Source organism: Sylvia atricapilla, chromosome 18, assembly GCF_009819655.1.
Source record: "Sylvia atricapilla isolate bSylAtr1 chromosome 18, bSylAtr1.pri, whole genome shotgun sequence".
NCBI lineage: Eukaryota > Metazoa > Chordata > Aves > Passeriformes > Sylviidae > Sylvia > Sylvia atricapilla.
In genome coordinates this window covers 222,913-242,115 of record NC_089157.1, presented here as the reverse complement: position 1 = coordinate 242,115, position 19,203 = coordinate 222,913, and the positions used below count along the sequence as shown (strand labels likewise).

General features: G+C 44.3%; 1 protein-coding gene across 2 annotated transcripts in view; it reads right to left on the bottom strand.

The window, feature by feature from the left end:
- Positions 1-426: 426 nt before the first annotated feature.
- Positions 427-19,203, bottom strand: part of COX10 (cytochrome c oxidase assembly factor heme A:farnesyltransferase COX10) — a 116,450-nt gene continuing 97,673 nt past the window's right edge. For both annotated transcript variants that reach the window (XM_066331846.1, XM_066331847.1), the window contains exons 6-7: positions 16,157-16,386; positions 427-2,719 (exon numbers count right to left, since the gene is read on the bottom strand). In XM_066331846.1, coding sequence (XP_066187943.1) covers positions 2,277-2,719; positions 16,157-16,386 — 673 coding nt within the window. In that variant the 3' untranslated portion in view covers positions 427-2,276. The remainder of the gene's footprint in view (positions 2,720-16,156; positions 16,387-19,203) is intronic.

Genomic DNA, 19,203 nt, shown 5'->3' with positions numbered 1-19,203 from the left:
ATACAACCACAGTCATGTCCTTGAGACCTTAATCAGAATGGAATTCCTCAGCAGCACCTGGGAATTGCAGGCCATCTGAAGCCTGGCTCTATAATGACTTAGAAGAAACCCACAGCCCTCCTGCCTAAGCACCCCTCTGTGCCTCTGGGAGGAAAATCTGTGGTTTTTGTGAGCCATCTGCTCTTTCCAGGTTCGTCTCCCACCTAAAAGTTGACCAAATTCTTTGGTTTCACACAGACCCTTCCACTCATGTGATTATCTTCAGTATGTTGCTTGCACAATAAATCAGTATTTCACAAGCTGTCCTTACTCTTGCAGTGGTCAAGAACATAGTTGCTGTGAGAAGTGCCCCAAAACTACCAAATATCTTTGCAATTAACTGAATCTGACCAGAGTTTTAACAAGAAGTGAATAGTTTCAAACAGATTTGGAGCACTCATCTCTTTTTGGACAGTATGCACTTTATTGCAGAGAAGACTGGATGCATTTTTAAAACAAATTCAGGAGTAGCACAGTTTCCATACAATTCCATGAAGTGTCACCCACAGTAACTTGAGCACAGTGGACTGTCAGACAGTGAGAGAGCTCCATCTTGTCACCCGCAATCACTCAAGTCACCAAATCTTACAGGCAGTTATTTAAGAGCCATGGAAACAGGTGGCCCTGCTCCTGCAAGCACCTCTGCCAGAAAACAGAGGTTAAACCGTGTAACTCTCGATTTACACCAGCATAACTGAGACCAGGAGCCAGGCTTGGATCATGAGAGCAGCCAGGAAAGGTTTTATGTCAGTGTGATATACCTGTGGTGGCAGATTTGTGACATTTCCTGAGGGGCTTTACGTGAGATCAAGCTTGAGATAGTGACTTCCTATTCAGGTATTGCTGTATCTTTGGATCAGTGCTCATCCTGCTGCCCAGTCCTTCTCCACATGGGAAAAAAATTTTGGCATGAAAACACATCAAGTCATAACAGGCACTACCACAATAAACTATTGCTGTCTCTGTCTGCCCTTGATCCTGCTGTGTTTGGGAACAAACCAGGAGGTCACAGACAGCTCCAGGCAAGCTGAGGGCGAGCCACAGCTGAGCAGAAGGATCGGAAGCATGTTAAACTGTGACCAGAATTGTTCTTCAGCATATCATTTAACAGGGATAATACACTTTTCTTAGGAGGCCATCCACAATAAATGCTTTGGAGAGACACTGGCTGCATCAGCAAGTGAACATTCTGTTAGATCAAAATCCCCAGCCCTTTTTCTGTAAAATGTGTTTCCTTACCTATTAATTACCCCCAAAGTGAAGCCTTTCTGAGACACCACCCACACTGTGACATTAAACACAGCTCAAGCTCTTGAAGCCAGTCCAGAGCTTGTCTAAGGATGCCGACACTCAATGGGTTGGCATAAGACACATTATCATGGAAAAGCCTTACAACCACCTGGCTCTGGGATATGCTTCTCACATCCTCCACAATTCACAGCCTCTCTGCCATAAGCAGTAATGTTAATTTTTACCAGCTGAAGATCTGACACACAGGGCTCAAACACTGACATAAAACCACATGGGAGTCGAAGTTCCCTGTGATGGAGATACAGTAAAATGGCTCACTGTGTCCAAGGGATATGCTGTAGGAGAGCTGTTTAAATGCTTGTGTGTGTGGTGCTGGAAGACAATTTTCTTCACTCCTTTAGAACTGTGCCAGGTATGAGAGCTAAAAATCTACTGAGGTGAATGGGAACCCTGGAAAGAGCAGCTGATTGAAAAAAGCCCCCAAAACTGAAGGCTTTGGTGTAATACCAGTGCAAGGATGGCACAGATTCAGAGAAGAAGAGTTCACCCTCTCATGTGCTTCAAAGCTTAAATTAAAGAAAATTGTGCTTGGGGAAGGGTGAGAAATCATTCATGGTCACCTCCTGACGGCTTCACCAAAGCTGCCAGTGCTGATGGTGGCATGTGTGCACATGTGACTTCCTAACTTTAACCACCTCAACTGCCCATGAGGACAGAGACCATGACTCACAGAGACTTTGGAAGGCCATCCCAAAGTGATATGCTTCTGGCATAGGCTAAATCAACCTGTGATGAGTTAACGGGCCTAAGGCCCTGAATGCTTTAAGCTCTCCCGACTACTCCCTTTCAAAAGAAATAGAAAATTATCACATGAAGTGGTTGCTAGGCACAAATGATTCCTCTTCAAACAGATTACCACAGGATTTCCCCTTGCAATTTCTAAAATACACTACCTGATGTGTCACGAGGATGACAGGTATTGACATTTAAGGCAATCTAATTTCCATAGCTGTCTCTTGACTTCCCCCAGGTAGATCGCCTTTGTCTTCCTTCTCCAGAGCCGGTTTCTTGCAGGTGAGCATGACGAGCAGCAGCATTGGCAAGTGCCACAGACTGCAGAAGAAGAGCTTCCTGGAGCTACTGCGGTCAGCATCCCTGTAGAACCGAAAGCCGAGGTAGGAGATGTAGAGGTTGATAGGGAGCGAAATGATGGGGAAAGTCCATGTGGTGATGTTGAGGACAGGAGCCACCATTGACAGTCCAATTAAGGCCAAGCAGTGACGCAGAGCCACCCTCCTGCACAGCCCTGGGTGAGTGACAGACATCATACAGTATCCTCCTCGGGAGTAATCTTCCCGCAGACCCCAGCTCAGGGCATTGAAGTGAGGGAACTGCCAGGAATAGAGGATCCCTCCTAACAGTAATGCACCTGCAGTGGGAAAGAGAGTGTTAGAGGGTCCCTACAGGGAGTGCCACACAGACCCCAGCTGTCACACCCTGCTTGTTACCACCCATGACACCAGTGACACTGCACACCAGTGACACCACTCTCTACAGGCACAGGGCAGCCCCATGACATAAGGAACCTCTGGTTTCATGGCATTCACATGGGGTTGGAGCATGGGGTCTATCTGGTTTTGGAGCACTTAATTTGAAAAGCATTTCAGCAAGTCACTTCCTTCTAAAGAACTACTGCTAAATGGTTCCTTCACCAACTGTCTCAGCCTGAGGGAAGATTGGTGGAAATGAGGCCAAATTGGGCAAGAGACTGTATTCCTGGGAGCCTCGAGATTCTGCTCTCAGGTTCCTGAGTTGGTATGTCCAGAGAACAAAAAAGTCAGCGAGCAGAGCAGTGGTTGCATTTACCAGACACAGGGAGCCTGGCTCAGTGACAGAGGAAAAGGAGGACAAGCTGCTGCTCCTGAGACCTGGGGAAACACACATCCTGGTAGGTTGGAACAAGGCCAAGCCCTCTGTCTGCCCACTGCGTGAGGGGGGAACTGCTCCTGGCACAGGACAAGCTCCATCATGGACCTGGGCAGGGGGCAGAACTGGCAGAAGCTGTTAATGAACTAAGAGAAGATGGATAACTTACTTCTTCAAGCCAATTGCTGAAACCTCTAATCAGTTTGATCAACTCTATACACACAATTAACTACTTTTTATATTTAAAAAGAAGCTGTGGAACCATCACATTTTCACAGCTCTTCCTGGGACACAGTACAGGGTTTACTGAAGCAGAAGCAGCTCGTGCTAATTTCAATGACCCTCCAGGAGGCCCTCACGCCAAACTCCCTTCACTAATTTTATCTGAAGACACAAAAAAACCCCCAAGGCTGTTGCAATGTTATAGGAATTCCTGGGTTTTGCTCTTGTTTCCCCAGCTCCCAAACCTTCTGCTCTCACATTAAAATGCTTTCTTTGTAACTCCTTGCCTCCATGATCTCATTCTCTATGGAAACTTCTTTTCCAAATGGAGCCATGCATCAAGCATTTTCTTAATGACCTGAGAGAAGCAGCAACACTTATCTGCAAACAGGTTAAGGTATTTAAATTCTGCCCCAGCAACTCTGACAAAGCCCAAGTCACTGTGTCCTCTAAACAGCTTCATGGTTCAGATCTCCTCTCCATCTATTCCTTGGAGCTATGCACACCTAGTTCTTGTCTCTAACAGCACAACACACACTGGTGCTGTCATGCAAATAATAATAATCCTGGTTTGCGAAATTGCCTTTTTTTCTCCCTACCTTAGGACCAGTGAAGGAACTCTCCATTAGACTTCATGTAGGCTTCTAGTAGCTTATAAATCCAGTAGTGGTGTAAAAGACCCATCTCACTGCTTTTTTTAACAAGTAACAAATACTCCTTGAGGTGAGTATGTACCTCTGGAAGTTGATTACATGAAGCACAAGATAGACACACATTACTTTGGGTGTTGCAGCTTTCAAAACAACTTTGTCTGCCATGAATTCTGGGTGATTTAATGGAAATCACAGGGTGGTTTGGACAGGGACCTGAAAAATCATCTCATTCCACTGCCTGCCATGAGCAGGGACACCTTCCAGTAGCCAGGCTGCTTCAAGCTCTGTCCATCCTGGCCTTGGACATTTCCAGGTAAGAGGCAAGCCACCAGCTTTCTCTGGGCACCCTGTGCTAAGGCCTCCCCCACCTCACAGGGAAGAGTTGCTTCCTCAGATTTAATCTAAACCTACTCTCTCTTGGTGTGTGAGGCCATTCCCCCTTGTGGACTCCAGACCTGTGTAAACTGTCTCTCTCCATGTTTCTTTTAGGCCTATTCTGGTACTGGAAGGCCACAATTAAGTGACTCCATTTCCGATCTATGGCCCAAAATGCTTCAAATCCAGCTACTCAGTCCTTCTTAAGTCAGTTTTTTGGATGTGGATTGTTAGCACCCTTTTTTCAATTGGAACCTTTTAAGACAGTTGAAAACTATGTACTCCAAAATTACAATAATTTCAGAATATCATAGCTAGAAAAGTAATTTTGGCCTAACAGAACAGTGTTTGATTCAGTCGCTGAAACCTGAGGGAGCAGTTCTGCTGAAATAAACCACAATTAAACTACTGAAGGAGCAGTTCTCCCTACACCATGAGAAACAACAAGGAAGATGTTCTTGTCATAAGTCACTCTAGCCTTTTCCTATCTTGTAAAGCACATTAACAGAGGCAAGACCCTGAATAAGCTACACCTAAGAGCAGTATTTTCCAAGTATCACATCTGAAGTGCTTTAGAAACACTAGCTTGTCACTGTTCAGAACTCAGGTAGAGGTAAGACACAATTATCCAGCAGCCGAAGAGTCTTAAGCAGACAAAGCCAGGGCCAAGACGTGGAGCAGAGGCTGTCCCTGCTTCCCACGGCTCTGGACCTGTGCCTGGTCCCTGTGTTTCAGCTCTAACTTTGCATATTTAGTTGTTTAAGTGTTGTGTGCAGCCAAGCTCAAAACACACCTTAAACCTCAAACACACAAAGCCCTTTAACAGTTCCCTAACTATGACACCATTAAAAAAGTCATCTGGAGAAACTTTTAAACACAAACTGAAATACCTGAGGCTGGATTCTCCCAATTTACAAAGCTCTGGTTTTACACATGCAAGCCTTTGGAATTTAATTACTTGATTACATTACAACCATTGAGATAATGATATTTTACAGAGAAGCTGAACAGTGAAACAATTTAATAGCCCATTATAAGCACTTTAACTGACCCAATCTTTTTGTTCGGTTCCCATGTGCTGGGAATCCTGTAATTTCCTTGGCCTAGGTGGAGGTTGTCAGGTTGTCAGAGATTTTTAAGTGTCACGTAAGACTGATGACTTGCAAAGCATGGCACATGGTACAGTACAATTCAGCATCAAATGAGCTCACAGTCGGAATCCTGTCAAGCCCAGAGCAGACATTGTAACTCATTAATTACTAGATGAATGTTAAGTATGTCATAATTAAGTCAGCAGTGTTTTTAAGCAATATTACAGCGAGACAAACTCTGGAGATTAATCTGGTTCCAAACAGAGCTGGGTCTACTCTATAGCCTCTGTGCCATTCCCAATAATTTGGGAACCCAGTTTAATCATTCCCAAATCTCCCTTTATCTACAGAGTTTATAATTAAGTGAACATCAGGCAAGGTTGTTCCCAACTGGAACACATGGACCTGGCAGAGAGTTCACAAAAGCAAAGCCATTGTCTGGGCAGTGGGAGACAGCCAGCACCCAGGGACACTCAGGGACATCCAGCACCTTGGGGTCTCTTGGGTCCTCCATAGCTTGTGGAAATCTGAGAACAGGCAGACTGACAGGAACTCAGATCTCTCTGCTTTTCTGTAACAGTTCATAAATTGCAGGACCACAATTACCTGGCTGGCTTGTGGATATCCCAAATTACTTAGTCTTTTTGGCCAAATTTTTATTGCTGAAATTGAGCCCATTTACAACAATTCTTCTCTCCAAGTGTGGGAACCTGGGACAGATGCAGCAGACACTTAGAAATCCAATAACTTGCCAGATCAGTCCTGTTTGATTTTGGAAAAAAAATGAAGTCACCTAAAGAAAACAAGGCCCAGGTCTCCAGAACTCTTTCACTCTTTTATGCAAAATAGGAATAAAATATTTTTCCTGAATTCCTATTTTTTCATCTCTCTTCCACTGGTTAAACCATCTCAAAAGTTCCAGAATTGCAGAGAACCAGGTAGGTCCTAAAGCACCCATGGAGCTCAAGATAAATAACAGGTTTTATTATTCCTCATGAATTTTAAGCTATTATTTATTTTTTTTAAATACTTCTTCATGATTTATTTAAATAGATCTCCTTTTTAATAAACAAGATCAAGCTGAGATTTTAATTTTAATATTTAAGATAAGGCAAAAATGTCAACTGGCATTCAAGAAGGTAGAAAATGGTTCTTTCTATAATATATTTTTATCTAGTGAAATACTGAAACTTTATAAATTGCACTTATCCTAAAACAAACAGGATACTAAATTTTCACAGTACAGGTGAAATAAATTTTACAGGTCAATAAATTTGGGTAAGATTTGGAAATAGTTGTGAGATGAGACTTCCAAAGCAGCTAGTGACTTTGGGTTTGCAAATCCAGCAGCTGACAGTCTAATTTTCAGAATGAGGAGAGGAGAGGAGAGGAGAGGAGAGGAGAGGAGAGGAGAGGAGAGGAGAGGAGAGGAGAGGAGGAGAGGAGAGGAGAGGAGAGGAGAGGAGAGGAGAGGAGAGGAGGAGGAGAGGAGGAGGAGAGGAAGAGGAGAGGAGAGGAGAGGAGAGGAGAGGAGAGGAGAGGAGCGAGAGGAGAGGAGAGGAGAGGAGAGTGAGGAGGAGAGGAGAGGAGAGGAGGAGGAGAGGAGAGGAGAGGAGAGGAGAGGAGAGGAGAGGAGAGGAGAGGAGAGGAGAGGGAGAGGGAGAGGAGAGGAGGAGAAGGAGGAAGAGGAGAGGAGAGGAGAGGAGGAGGAGAGGAGAGGAGAGGATAGGAAGAGGAGAGGAGAGGAGAGGAGAGGAGAGGAAGAGAGGAGAGGAGAGGAGAGGAGAGGAGAGGAGGAGGAGAGGAGAGGAGAAGGAGAGGGATGAGGAGAGGAGAGGGAGAGGAGAAGGAGGGAGAGAGGAGAGGAGAGGAGAGGAGAGAGGGAGAGGAGAGGGAGAGGAGAGGAGAGGAGAGGAGAGGAGAGGAGAGGAGAGGAGAGGAGAGGAGAGGAGAGGAGAGGAGAGGAGAGGAGAGGAGAGGAGAGGAGAGGAGAGGAGAGGAGGAGGAGAGGAGAGGAGAGGAGAGGAGAGGAGAGGAGAGGAGAGGAGAGGAGAGGAGAGGAGAGAGAGGAGAGGAGAGGAGAGGAGAGGAGAGGAGAGGAGAGGAGAGGAGAGGAAGAGGAGAGGAAGAGGGAACCTGTACCATCAGTTCAAGAACGGACTCACTCCTGTCTTTGCTTTGTGCTGCATATGTATAACTGGGAAGTGGCCAACCAGGCATTAAAAAAACATGGAACAGTTAATATCAGCTCCAAACACATGTTGAAATCTTAACTGCATTTCCCAAAGCTAGTGTTTACTGCCTTGGCAACCTAAGAATTGCTGTTTTGCTTAAGCACAATTTTAGTAATTCTTCTGCCTTGAATAATGTGAAGGAATTTAAAATTATTTCCAGACATTGGTAGCTGTGACTTAAGAGAGGAAAGCACCGCCCTTTTGTCTCTAGGAAACGGGTAGGAGTTTGGCTGCTGTAGGGAGGGGAAGGCTTTGCAGTGTAAGCTCAGCCTCTTAATGGATCGTAGTCAGGAAACAACCATACACTTTTTACTTGATAGCACACAACTGGCTCTCTTCCCTTAAAGATGTTGAACAATTACTCCTTTAATCCAGACAAGTTAGATTAGAGCTCAGAGATTTGACTTGGTACAGCTGTATCCACCTGTTTTGTGAGCACACTGTGCTGTCTCAGGCTGCCCTTTCCACCTTTTCTACAAGAAATTTTAACATAACCTGTCCCAAACTCTTCACCACAGTTCTACATAGTTTTACAGGATATTACATTCACAAGAAATGTAGAGAATACAAGTCCAAAACTTTATTTTCTGTCTTTTCTATCATGTTCATTCACAAGTTTAACACCAGTAGTTTTTCCCTGGAGATTTCTAATTTAGCAATTTTGGGGGTAAAGAAAGATTTAAAAATCTTGTCAAAGCCTAATTGCCCACTTCAGGTTTAACACCATCTTAAATGATTCTTGGGGGCTATTGGCAGAAAGATTCACAGTGATTTGCAGTCATGGCCAGAACACACTGTGATGTCCCGTCCATAAGGACTGTTTTGTTCAGCTCTTGGTCTCAATTTCTGTTTGTGAAGGGAGAGCGGGAAGGAACAATCATTACTGCCTGTGCTTCAGCTTGTTTTGGTGATGGAAAATGATTGTTGAATCAACTGACTTCCAGTTACAAGTGTTCAAGATACTGTCTTGATATCATCCCTCCTGAAGAGAAATCTTACCAGCTATTTCATTCTTTCCACTGTTTTCATTCTTTCCTAATTTAGAATTAGGAACAGGATTACCTAGTCAAAATTACATCCTAATTTGCAATTATGAAGCCTTCTCAAACACAAAGACATTTGGGAATTACCCAGACACTAATCTTAACCAAACTGATGCAATTCCTCTCTACTTTGCCCACATCAGCACCATAGCAAGACAACAATCAGAACTTCTGCTTCCACTGGAAGCAAATGCAGATGCTACTGCTTGTGCTGGATGGCATGAGAGCGGCAAAGCAGCCTTGAGAGGAAAAAGGGAAAGTATCACTTCTAAAGCTCTACACAGGTCCCTGGGCTGGGACAATGGTCCCGGCTGTCAGCGTGGGATGCATGGCCAGCCCGCATTGTGCCCCTCCAAGGTTACACCGTCATGGAAACCAAGGGCAATGAGGAAAACACTGGAAAACTCAAAAGCTTCATGGTCAGGGGTTCCAATAGCTGTTTCTTTTGAAGGATGGCACAAAAGGCCTGTGGAGCAGGAGCATCTAGGGGCTGCAATAGACTCCTCTGCAGCAGCACTGAAAGGGACAGGGATGTTGGACGTGTGTTTGGCTTGTCTGCAAAACAAAAGGATCCTCAGAGTCCACCAGGAATAGGAAATGAAGTTGGCTGTGGATTTTTCACCTCGAGAGTGTTCCTGGCTTCTGCCCTTTACAGAAGGAAGCCAGATGTCCTCAGGTACACTCACCACGTGGAAAACGCTCTCTGTGTATGGATACACAGAGGCATATGCACTTCTTGTGTGACACACAACAGGTTATTGCAGCCGAAGACCTCACAGCGAAACACCTTTCATTACAACAGGCAAGGCTGGGAAAACAACATATATAACTCACCTTAGCTAATCCCAGAAACAGGTACCATTAAGAAGAGCCTGTTGTTGGCAAGATGAAAATACAGTCTTCTGCAAATGTGTTTAGGAAGCATTTACCAAAGGAACAGACTCAGCAGAGGATTGCAAATGTGCAGAGACATGCAGGGGCTCCTCATTGGCCACCTCTTTCAAGCTCTGGCAGGGCTGCCACTAGCCCAAGAGTGGGAGTCCCTCTTGCAGATCCCCCGATTCCTCTGTGGATGTTGTGTTTCACACCCAGGGGCACGGGGCTCCCCCATCAGCTACACATGGGGTAGACAACTGAGCAAAGGGCATGCTGCTTGTGAACTTGTGGAGTCAGTCCCCAGGTGCCCCAGCAGTGGAACTGCCATTTCTTTTGTCTATTATGAAGATGGAAAGGAAAGAAAGAAAACTGGCTTTTGTCCTAAATTCAGACCAGCTGCTCACTAGTATTGTCCCTCTGCCTCATTTTTTTACAATTTTTACCCCACAAAGCATACTCCTGGGCCCCCAGCTCCAAGTCTCATATGTCAGTGACATGAATATCTCAGTTTCCTCTGGAACAGACCACAAATTCTCCTCTTTCATCTGAGAAGTGAAACCCTGAAAAGCTGAGTTTGCCAGTGGAATTTATAGCCGAAGCTTCCTCTCCTCCGGCAGCAGGACGCTGGAATTGCCCTGCCCTGGCAGCTGACTCCCGGACTGCTCCCACATCAAGGAGCTTTGAAAGCTCCAAGTGCTTAACTGGAAGGGACACAAAGATTTCCAAGCTTGTTTGCATGCAATTAAGCTGTTGTTTTGCTCTCCCTCCTACTGGCAGACAAGTGCTACACCAGAGAAGGTATGAGAGACTCCAGCCTTTGGCAGGTTGGGCACAGGCCCCCCTCTTTCCTATTCCTCTTTTTTTTTGTTACTGAAACCATCCATCTGCCAAATGTCACTAGCTGATAAGAAATGCCTGTTTTTAGATCCCCTTTTGTAAATAGATGCTGGCTGACATAATTAATGTCTACCATACAACACAATTGAATTACAAAGTAAAGGCAATTTAAAAATCAGCCTCCACATGATTACAATTGATACTGAGTCTATAAATTCCATACCCTGAGGAATTATTAAATTTCTGAAAATTAATGAAAATCAGTACAAGCTGTCTTTCAGAGAAATGAGACCAGGAGTGGAGCATCTGATAAACTAAACAGTCTCTTGAGATAAATATTCTTTGGTGCAGAAATACCTATGGCTCCTGGGCCACCTCGGCTCTGCAATGTCTGCTGAACTGTCAGGGCCCTTATCTGCTCTGCCACCACCTACTCAAAATAAATCCCTTTAGCTGATAAGCACATTATGTTGAGGAGCCCTGCTTGTCACTTCCATCTCACTGGGTGGTTTGTACTAACTCCGTGGCACCAAACCGCTCCACTCCATGACACTGATCCTGCTCTGCCAGTGGGATCCAGCACTCAGCACCAGAGCACGGGCAGTGGACGAAGTACAAAAGTTCTTCGGCCCCCAGAGTAAAAAGGACATGGACTGTTGGAGCAAATCCAAAGGTGGCCACAAAGTTGATAAGGAGACTGAAGCATCTTCTCTATGGGGACAGGCTGAGAGAACTGGGGCTGTTCACCCTGAAGAAGGTTGTATGGAGAACTCACAGCACCTTCTGGGATCTGAACGGGCTACTAGGCAGCCTGAGAACAACTCTGCATCAGGAAATGCAGTGACAGGACAAGGGGAAATGGGTTCAAACTGAGAGAGGAGACATTTAGATTTGATATTGGGAAGAAATTCTTGGCTGTGAAGGTGTCAAGGCCCTGGCACAAGTTGCACAGAGAAGCTATTGTTGCCCATCCCTGAAAGTGTCCAAGGTCAGGCTAGGCAGCGCTTGGAGCAACTGGTCTAATGGAATGTGCCCCTGGCCATGGCAGGGGTTGGAATGGGATAATCTATAAGGTCCCTTCCCATCCAAACCATTCTACGATTCTACAAAATGTGCAAGGCAAAAAATGGTCTATGGAATTTGGAGACATTTACTCTAGATTCACTTATCTGTTAACTAGAAATAACAAGTTTAAATGGACGCTATCTGGGGGAGAAAGGACAGCAGTGTGAGGGTAATTGAAAGATATATGCACTGTGCCTCTTCCACACCAAAATAAACGGCTCTGTTCTTTCTAAGGATCGCTGTGCACAAGTTCAGCGCATTGTGGCACAGCCAGGAGCTCTTCTACTTGTGGATCCCATGCAGGAGGGAGATCTGGCACAGAACAGGAGACACTGCCAAGTTCCTGTCTCTCTGCTATCACTTAAGGTTTTAAGTGAATGTCATTATTTTCCTGCTAGTCTTCCCTTGTAAAATAATTTGAAGCTATCTTGATTTACTAGAAAAACAAACATCTTCAGAAACAAATAGCCCCTTGAAGGAGCAATGAAACCAGCTTTCAAGGAAGCAAACATTACTGCAAATCACAGGCTGGCAGTTTAAGTCTAACATAAATACCCCAGATACGTGGCAGTGATATCCATGTGATAAATTACATTTATTATGCACTTCTGACCGTCTCACCTGCACTCACTCCCCCAGCGAGGAAATGTTAACATTCCCCATCTTTCATCAGTTTCAAACAGCTGCCATTAAAAACACACAACCCTCCCCAAACCACAACAACAAGAATTCCACGTCTTCCCAGAGATAACCTTATCTTTTCCTTTTGAAATGGGAGGTTTTCCCTAAATTACACTGGCACAAAATCCAGGGTTGAAGGCAGAATGTTCAATCAGGCTTAAGAGCATATAATTAAAATTACCTATCAGGGCAGAATGGAACCAAAATTCCTGGGAAGTACCATGAGATCTGCAAAGATGTATAGTGTAAGAAATTTCTCAGAGGGCAGTGAGGCTCTGGCACAGGCTTCCCAGAGCAGCTGGGATACTCCATCACTGGAAGTGTCCAAGGCCAGGTTGGGTGAGTCTTGGAGAAAACCTGGTCTAGTGGAAGGTGTCCCTGCCCATGGCAGGGGGTGGAACAGGATGGCTCCTAAGGTTTCTTATGAACCCAAGTCATTCTGTGATTCTGTGATTATTCTAAAAATTACAGCAAGTGCTTGCATCACTGGAAATACGAAGGTTCCAGATTTCTATCTGTAAATACACAGTATTTATTTCTTCTGCAGGAAATTGCCAAGGCATTAATCTTTGAAAGTCATAAACAAAATGAGGACAAATTAAAAGAAGGCTTGCTCCACTCTGAGATACTTTGTTATTAGCTCGGAACTGGAAGTGAGGAACCATCTTCAAGTCTCTAAGGAACCATCTCCAGCTCTCACAAAAGACAAGACATCTCACTGCATCCATGTCATGGAACTCCTGAAGGGAGCAGACATAGCTGTCCTAACTGTTATAAAAAACAATTTAACACTTAGCTCCCCCCACAAATGTAATGAAAGGGCTACACTTAAATATTGTTTTCCCTATAACCAGCAACATGTACAACAGTGTGGTTGCTGTACGAAGATTACAAGGAGGGAAATCCACAGGAAAATGTAAACTCAAAGCCCCACCACTTTGGTGGTGAGAACTTTCCTTTCATTAGTTTCCTGCCTCCCTTCCTTCACATTCCTTTTGTTATTGAGTAGAATGATTTTTTTAAAATGAGGTGCAAAGGCATTTTCACACCTCTACCTAAAACTAAGTTAAGTCTCCACACTAATTGCACATTATTAATGAGTTCAACAACTGAGACCAGGCTTTTTAGGGAAGTGACACAGGTCTGCACATTGTTTATGGATGCACGTCCGTATTCCGCATGGATACGATGCTGCCAGGGACTGAACTCTTATTTGCAAAAGTAGAATCTTTAACACTTAAAATCATAGTCTAAAATGCCATCCTTTACTACTAGTTACTTCTTTATTCTGTAAAAGTGTTTGTAGGGTTTGTGATGGGGTTTCTTTGTTTTCATTTAATACTGAAATGCACTAAAATATTACATTGCAGTCCCTGTTTTCAGGACTCTCCCCAGGTGTGCTTCATTACAAACACCAGTACCAGCCCAATAACATTTCTTTCCCTATTAAATAAGCTGCCTTGCCTCCTTTATGCAGACTGGGAGGTGATTAGAAAAAGTTTTAGCTACACAGAACACACTAGTTATGCACCAGATGAATGTGTTCTGACAAAGTCTGCTTAGGTAGCCTAAAGTTACCATCTTCCACTGATGGCATCATTGCCAGGGATCATTCCCTCTGCAGCAGAACTGTCATAGGGACACATAACCACATTTTAGCTGCAAATTACAGAGGAATAGCTTACTTGGGCACCAGTGGGGCTCCCTGCTGTCCTCACTGCTGCTGTACTGGGACAGCTTTGCTCATTGCGAAATAGGTCTCAAAGAGCATGTTGACAAATTAAAACTAATGACAATCTGTCAGTTTAACATGCTGGGCTTTCACTGGCCTCTACAGCAACAGCTTTTGGAGACATGCAGCTCATGCACTCCAGCTCTTCAGGCTGAACTGTGCAGGTGAAACACAGACACACGAGAGTCATCCTCAGACACCAACTATGCAATAAGGTGGAAAAACCAACACATTAACCCCCAAACAATGTTAGAGACAAGGTCTAAGTATCTGCAGCCAGAATTATAAGGGTCTTAAAAGTCTATGTTTTGGTTTTAATTAATTCTATAGAATCACAGAATCATTGAGGTTGGAAATGTCCTTTCAGATCAAGTCCATCCATCACCCCAGCACCAGCACCACATTCACCATTAAACCATGTTCTCAAGTACGACATCCACACATTTTTTGAACGCTTCCAGGAATGGTGATTTCATCACTACTCTGGGCAGTCTGTTCCAATCCCTGACCACCCTTTCTGTGAAGAAATTTTTTCCCTAATATCCAGTCCAAACTTCTCCTGGCACAACTCAAGGCTGTTCCCTCTCCTCCTGTCCCTTGTTCCCTGGGAGCAGAGCCTCACCCCCATCTGGCTGTCCCCTCCTGTCAGGGAGTTGTGCAGAGCCAGAAGGTCCCCCCCAGCCTCCTTTTCTCCAGGTTGAGCCCCTCACTGCCAGCTCCCTCAGCTGCTCCTGGTGCTCCAGCCCCTTTCCCGGCTCCATTCCCTTCCCTGGACATGCTTCAGCCCTCAATGCCTTTTTTGTCATGTTCCCTTTCTCTTCTCAAGTACAGAGCTGCTGATGTCTGTTATGCACTCTTTAACACAAGACACAATAGATACTCTCACATATAATTTCGAGGTCTAAGTAAATTTCAGAGAAGCAAATATTTGTATAGAAGCAGCACACAATGAAAAAAAATCCCACATCACCTTCCATCCTTGCTCTGGCTTAGATCTATGTGGGAACATGTGGACACAAAGCCAACTCAGATGGACTTTTATTAAGTGCATAAAGAACAGATTTCGCACAAATTCTGATAATTTCTAGTTAAAAGCCTTTTGTTAAAAGTATTATTCAAGCTTTAAATATGCCCCCCTGTGGGATGAGTGTGGGCTAAACTAATTCTTAACAGACCTATTAATTGCACTTCATTAGTTGCTTCAGTAAGTTTGTGGAGCCACTTTGATTCTTAAATTTCTAGCTGGCAGGAAAAACAAGGCCTGATTGTCTCAGAGCTGAGCTGCTGAAGAGATCAGTGTTTTACAAGGGATGTAAAAATGGTTCACAGTTACTGAAATAGAAATCTTCATTTGCTTTTCAAGGGGGGGGAAGGAGCATTTATAACTTAAGAGTTTAGCAATGGGTATTAAGAAATACACCAATAAATTAATCTTCCTGGAATACTTTATGGCTTGTGGAAATACAGTAAAACATATCTGGGAATTTTCCAGCTGAAAGTTCCTTGCAAGTTGGATCTTACTGGATATGGTTTGAATCCTGAATATGGTTTGAATTCTGAAATCATGTAACATTTTCTCCTTTATGAACACCAGAGATACTATTTTCCTTCTGTATTTTTTTTCAAGATGGTCAAAACACATATTCAATAGGACATGCTGCTTTATCAGTTCAGGCTTGTCCCGAAATATCCGTGTAAGGAGAATGTTACCAAAGTTAGCTGCTTTCAAAGCCTTAGCACAGGATTACAAAATGGTTTGGGTTGGAAGGTGTCATGGTTTCACATTCACCAAATTTCATTTATCAACCGGGAGACAGGACTTTGGGAGAAAAGACAAAACAGGCACAACTTAAAAGCCAAGCTGTCAATCACAATCCATGCTAGAACTTCCTTAGGAAAAAAAAGTTTCACATTCATGCCAAACCACCACAGAAGGGACCTTAAAGATCCTCTCTTTCCACCCTCTGCCATCAGCAGGGACACCTTCAGCTAAACTGGGCTGCTGCGAGCTGTGTCCAACACGGCCTGGTCAGGTCAAGAAGCATAAAGAACAAAGTTTACTGCATTTTTTGAGTAGGTTTTTTAGCGACCCTGGCAACCACTCACCCTGATGAAAGGGTTTTATACTCACCAGCATCCAGACTCCCGGTAGCTGCAGTCCAGCCCATGGGGGGAATGGCCCCAACAACAGCTCCCACCCACGTGTTGGCAATGCTCATTCTCTTCAGCGGTGTGTAACAGCACGTGTAGAGGAAGATGTTGAAGGCTCCCAGGGCCCCAGTGAGAGGGTTCACTCCCAGAGTGAGTAGGGCAATTCCCGGGATTCCACAGGAGGCAGCAAAGCAGACAGCGAGCAGGGGGCTGTGGGGAGACATGGGGCACATGCTGAGCAGGAGCTGGCCTTAGAGAATGGCTATTTTTCCTTTCCTTTAGTCTCCCCCTCAAAATGAAGATTGAATTTTTGTTATTGTTTTACTCAGCCATCCTAAATTTTCCTGTTTGAGCCCCCATCCTAACAAAAGCCATCCCAAAATGTTAAGACAATCTTGCTACAGCTCTGCAATGAAAGTGATTCTTAATCTTGTGATCGCTGTGTTCACCAAATAAATCCAAGCTCTGCAGGTAATGGAGAACTATTCTCTCTTATGGAGAGCTGCTTTCAGCACATCTTCCTCCTTCATTTTAATTTTAGTAAATTTAAACCTCTGGAAAAAGCTCAAGAGTTTAGAGTAAATTAAAATGGCTCCAGTTTGTCAGATTTTTAACTGATTGCAGTTATGCATTGGATCCTTCAAAACGCAACAGGGTTAGATACAAAATTATGAAGCATTTATGAGAAAAAAAATAATTTTGAAATGGCATCAATAGGAATAAAGTATTCTTTGACTTTACTGAAAAAAAAGCCTGAACGTTCTATGAAATGAATAAAATGTAAAAGATTCCCATTTTTGACACAGTCTGTCATTGGTTAGGAAAGTTATGCTGTTTAAAATGTTATGCCAGTTGTACCCTGTCTGTTAAGAAAGTTATGCTGTTTGTACCAAAATTTGTACCCTCAAAACCTTATTCCAAGTTGTTCACCCCCCCCCACCAACCCGGGTTCCCTCCCCTTCCATCGGGCTAGGCTGTCGCCATTCACGCTGGCTCCTCGAACTGCCGGCCCCGCCTAATAGGAAAATCTAAGGACTTCCATGGTGCACCGCTCCAAACCGAAGTGCAGTTGCCGGCAAACAGACCCAAAAGCCGCGACCCAGCACAAAATCCAGATAAAAGGGAGACACTACAACACCGAGAAGACCCTCAGCTACCTAAGGACTGAATTCTGCTTCTGCCGCCTCGCCGTGACCACAAAGAGACTGGGAAACAGTGACACCCCTAGACCACACGAGCCCAGTTGAGTTCCTGGGGATTCCCGCGAGGCCGGAACTCCCGACTCTGCTGCGGCGAGAGCAGCAGACTCGTCTGACACATCATCCTCAGTGGCGGCCCGGACGAGAACGGCAACAGGATCAAGAATAACGACAGGAGCGGCGACGGCGCAGGCGACCCCTCGAGTTCCCCCTTGAAAGAGCTGACTAATAAAGGCTTTTCAAAGGAGCAGGTCTCCTGGCCCATTTATAACATTCTACATCCCCATTTATCTGATGCACAATACTAAGCAGAGGGAGCACACCAAAACAATGCCGGCAGCAGAATCAAAACTGGTTATCTTGTAAGCATGGCTGAAATTAACTGAAGATATTTTAGGTTTGGTTGAAAGCAGCAAACAACAGAGATGCAAATTATCTCCGTGTATTAATTCCACAATAAACATAATAGGATGAACAAGGATTTTTTTTTTTTTTTTGGCTACCAGAACCACAGTTAACAGGCAGCATGATGCCACAACCCTAAGGAAGGCTTTAGTTGTGTTTCCTTGTGCCAGATCAACATGTTTGATGCTAGTGGGGATCTCTTCTTGTGTACTTGTTTGAGGGGTTTGGTATAATAGGAAGAGAGAACGAAAGCCTCTAAGAAATGTGGTATGGGCAACTTCTGGAAAGGAGGAAAATGCCATTTCACTAGTTGTATTTAATAACCCGTGTGGCAAAATACACACTCAGAGTCATTCACGTAAAACCAGAAAATATGTGTGCTTGCAATGAAGCTCTCTGTGTGGGGTTTAGCTTTAGACCTTTTGTCTAATTGGAAACCATGCAGCCTTTGTGTTCTACAATCCATTCTGCCTTCTGGTCAAATCCATAACCCTAAAATACATATTGCAAGCACTACTCCAACTCTCCTAAAAAAATAAGAAAAATTTGCTGGCAGGGATGAATTTTATTTGAGTTTTATCAGCAAAAAATCCAACCAGTCAAATTTTGATATTAAAGATGGTTGTTAGACCAATACAGTACAGAGATCCTAAATACCTGGAAGAACTAAAATGAGCACATCTTACACTAAAGATCTGCCTTCAATTTAAATTGACTAAGTAATTTTATACAGCTTTTCCAAACCATCAAGACATTTTAGGCAACACAGGGTGCACAGAGCACATTTCTGCTCAGCGTTACCAGCCCTAGTGTTACCAATACAGCAGGAACTGAGGGAGGGTATGTCATTGCCTTTCACTGACAATGGGATGTATAACATTTGAGGCTGTTTTCAGGAAAGGAGCCACACAGATCTGTGCCCTCTGGTTCTGCAGCCTGTGGTACTTCTTTGCAGAAAGGCAGCAAAACACAATCTGTACTGCCAAAGGTCCCACTGCCAACCACAAATGCTGGAGTACTTCGTAGATGTTGCCCCTCTGCAGTGAAAGCCTGACTGGGCTTGGTTTAACAAATCTATCTTGACTGATCCATGAATGAATACAGTCAGACAGTAAACACCAGATTCACACAATACTCACTCTTGAGGTGACAAAGACTAGGTCACCCTAGGAGGCTGGGCTGCCACATCTGCCCTGCAGGGCTCACAGACATAAATGAAAGCCCGTTTGATCTACACAACGAGCACTTTTCTCACTAATCAGGAGTGGAAGACTTGTCTACAGTGACTCCAATTACAATGAACATACCCACTATGAGCAGGCAACAGCTCTTCATGTCTCTTTCGGACAGGAAGACAAAGGGTGGGTGTAGGAGCATCTGAGGATGGCAGGGACAAGGAACTCTGCTGATCTGAGATATTCTA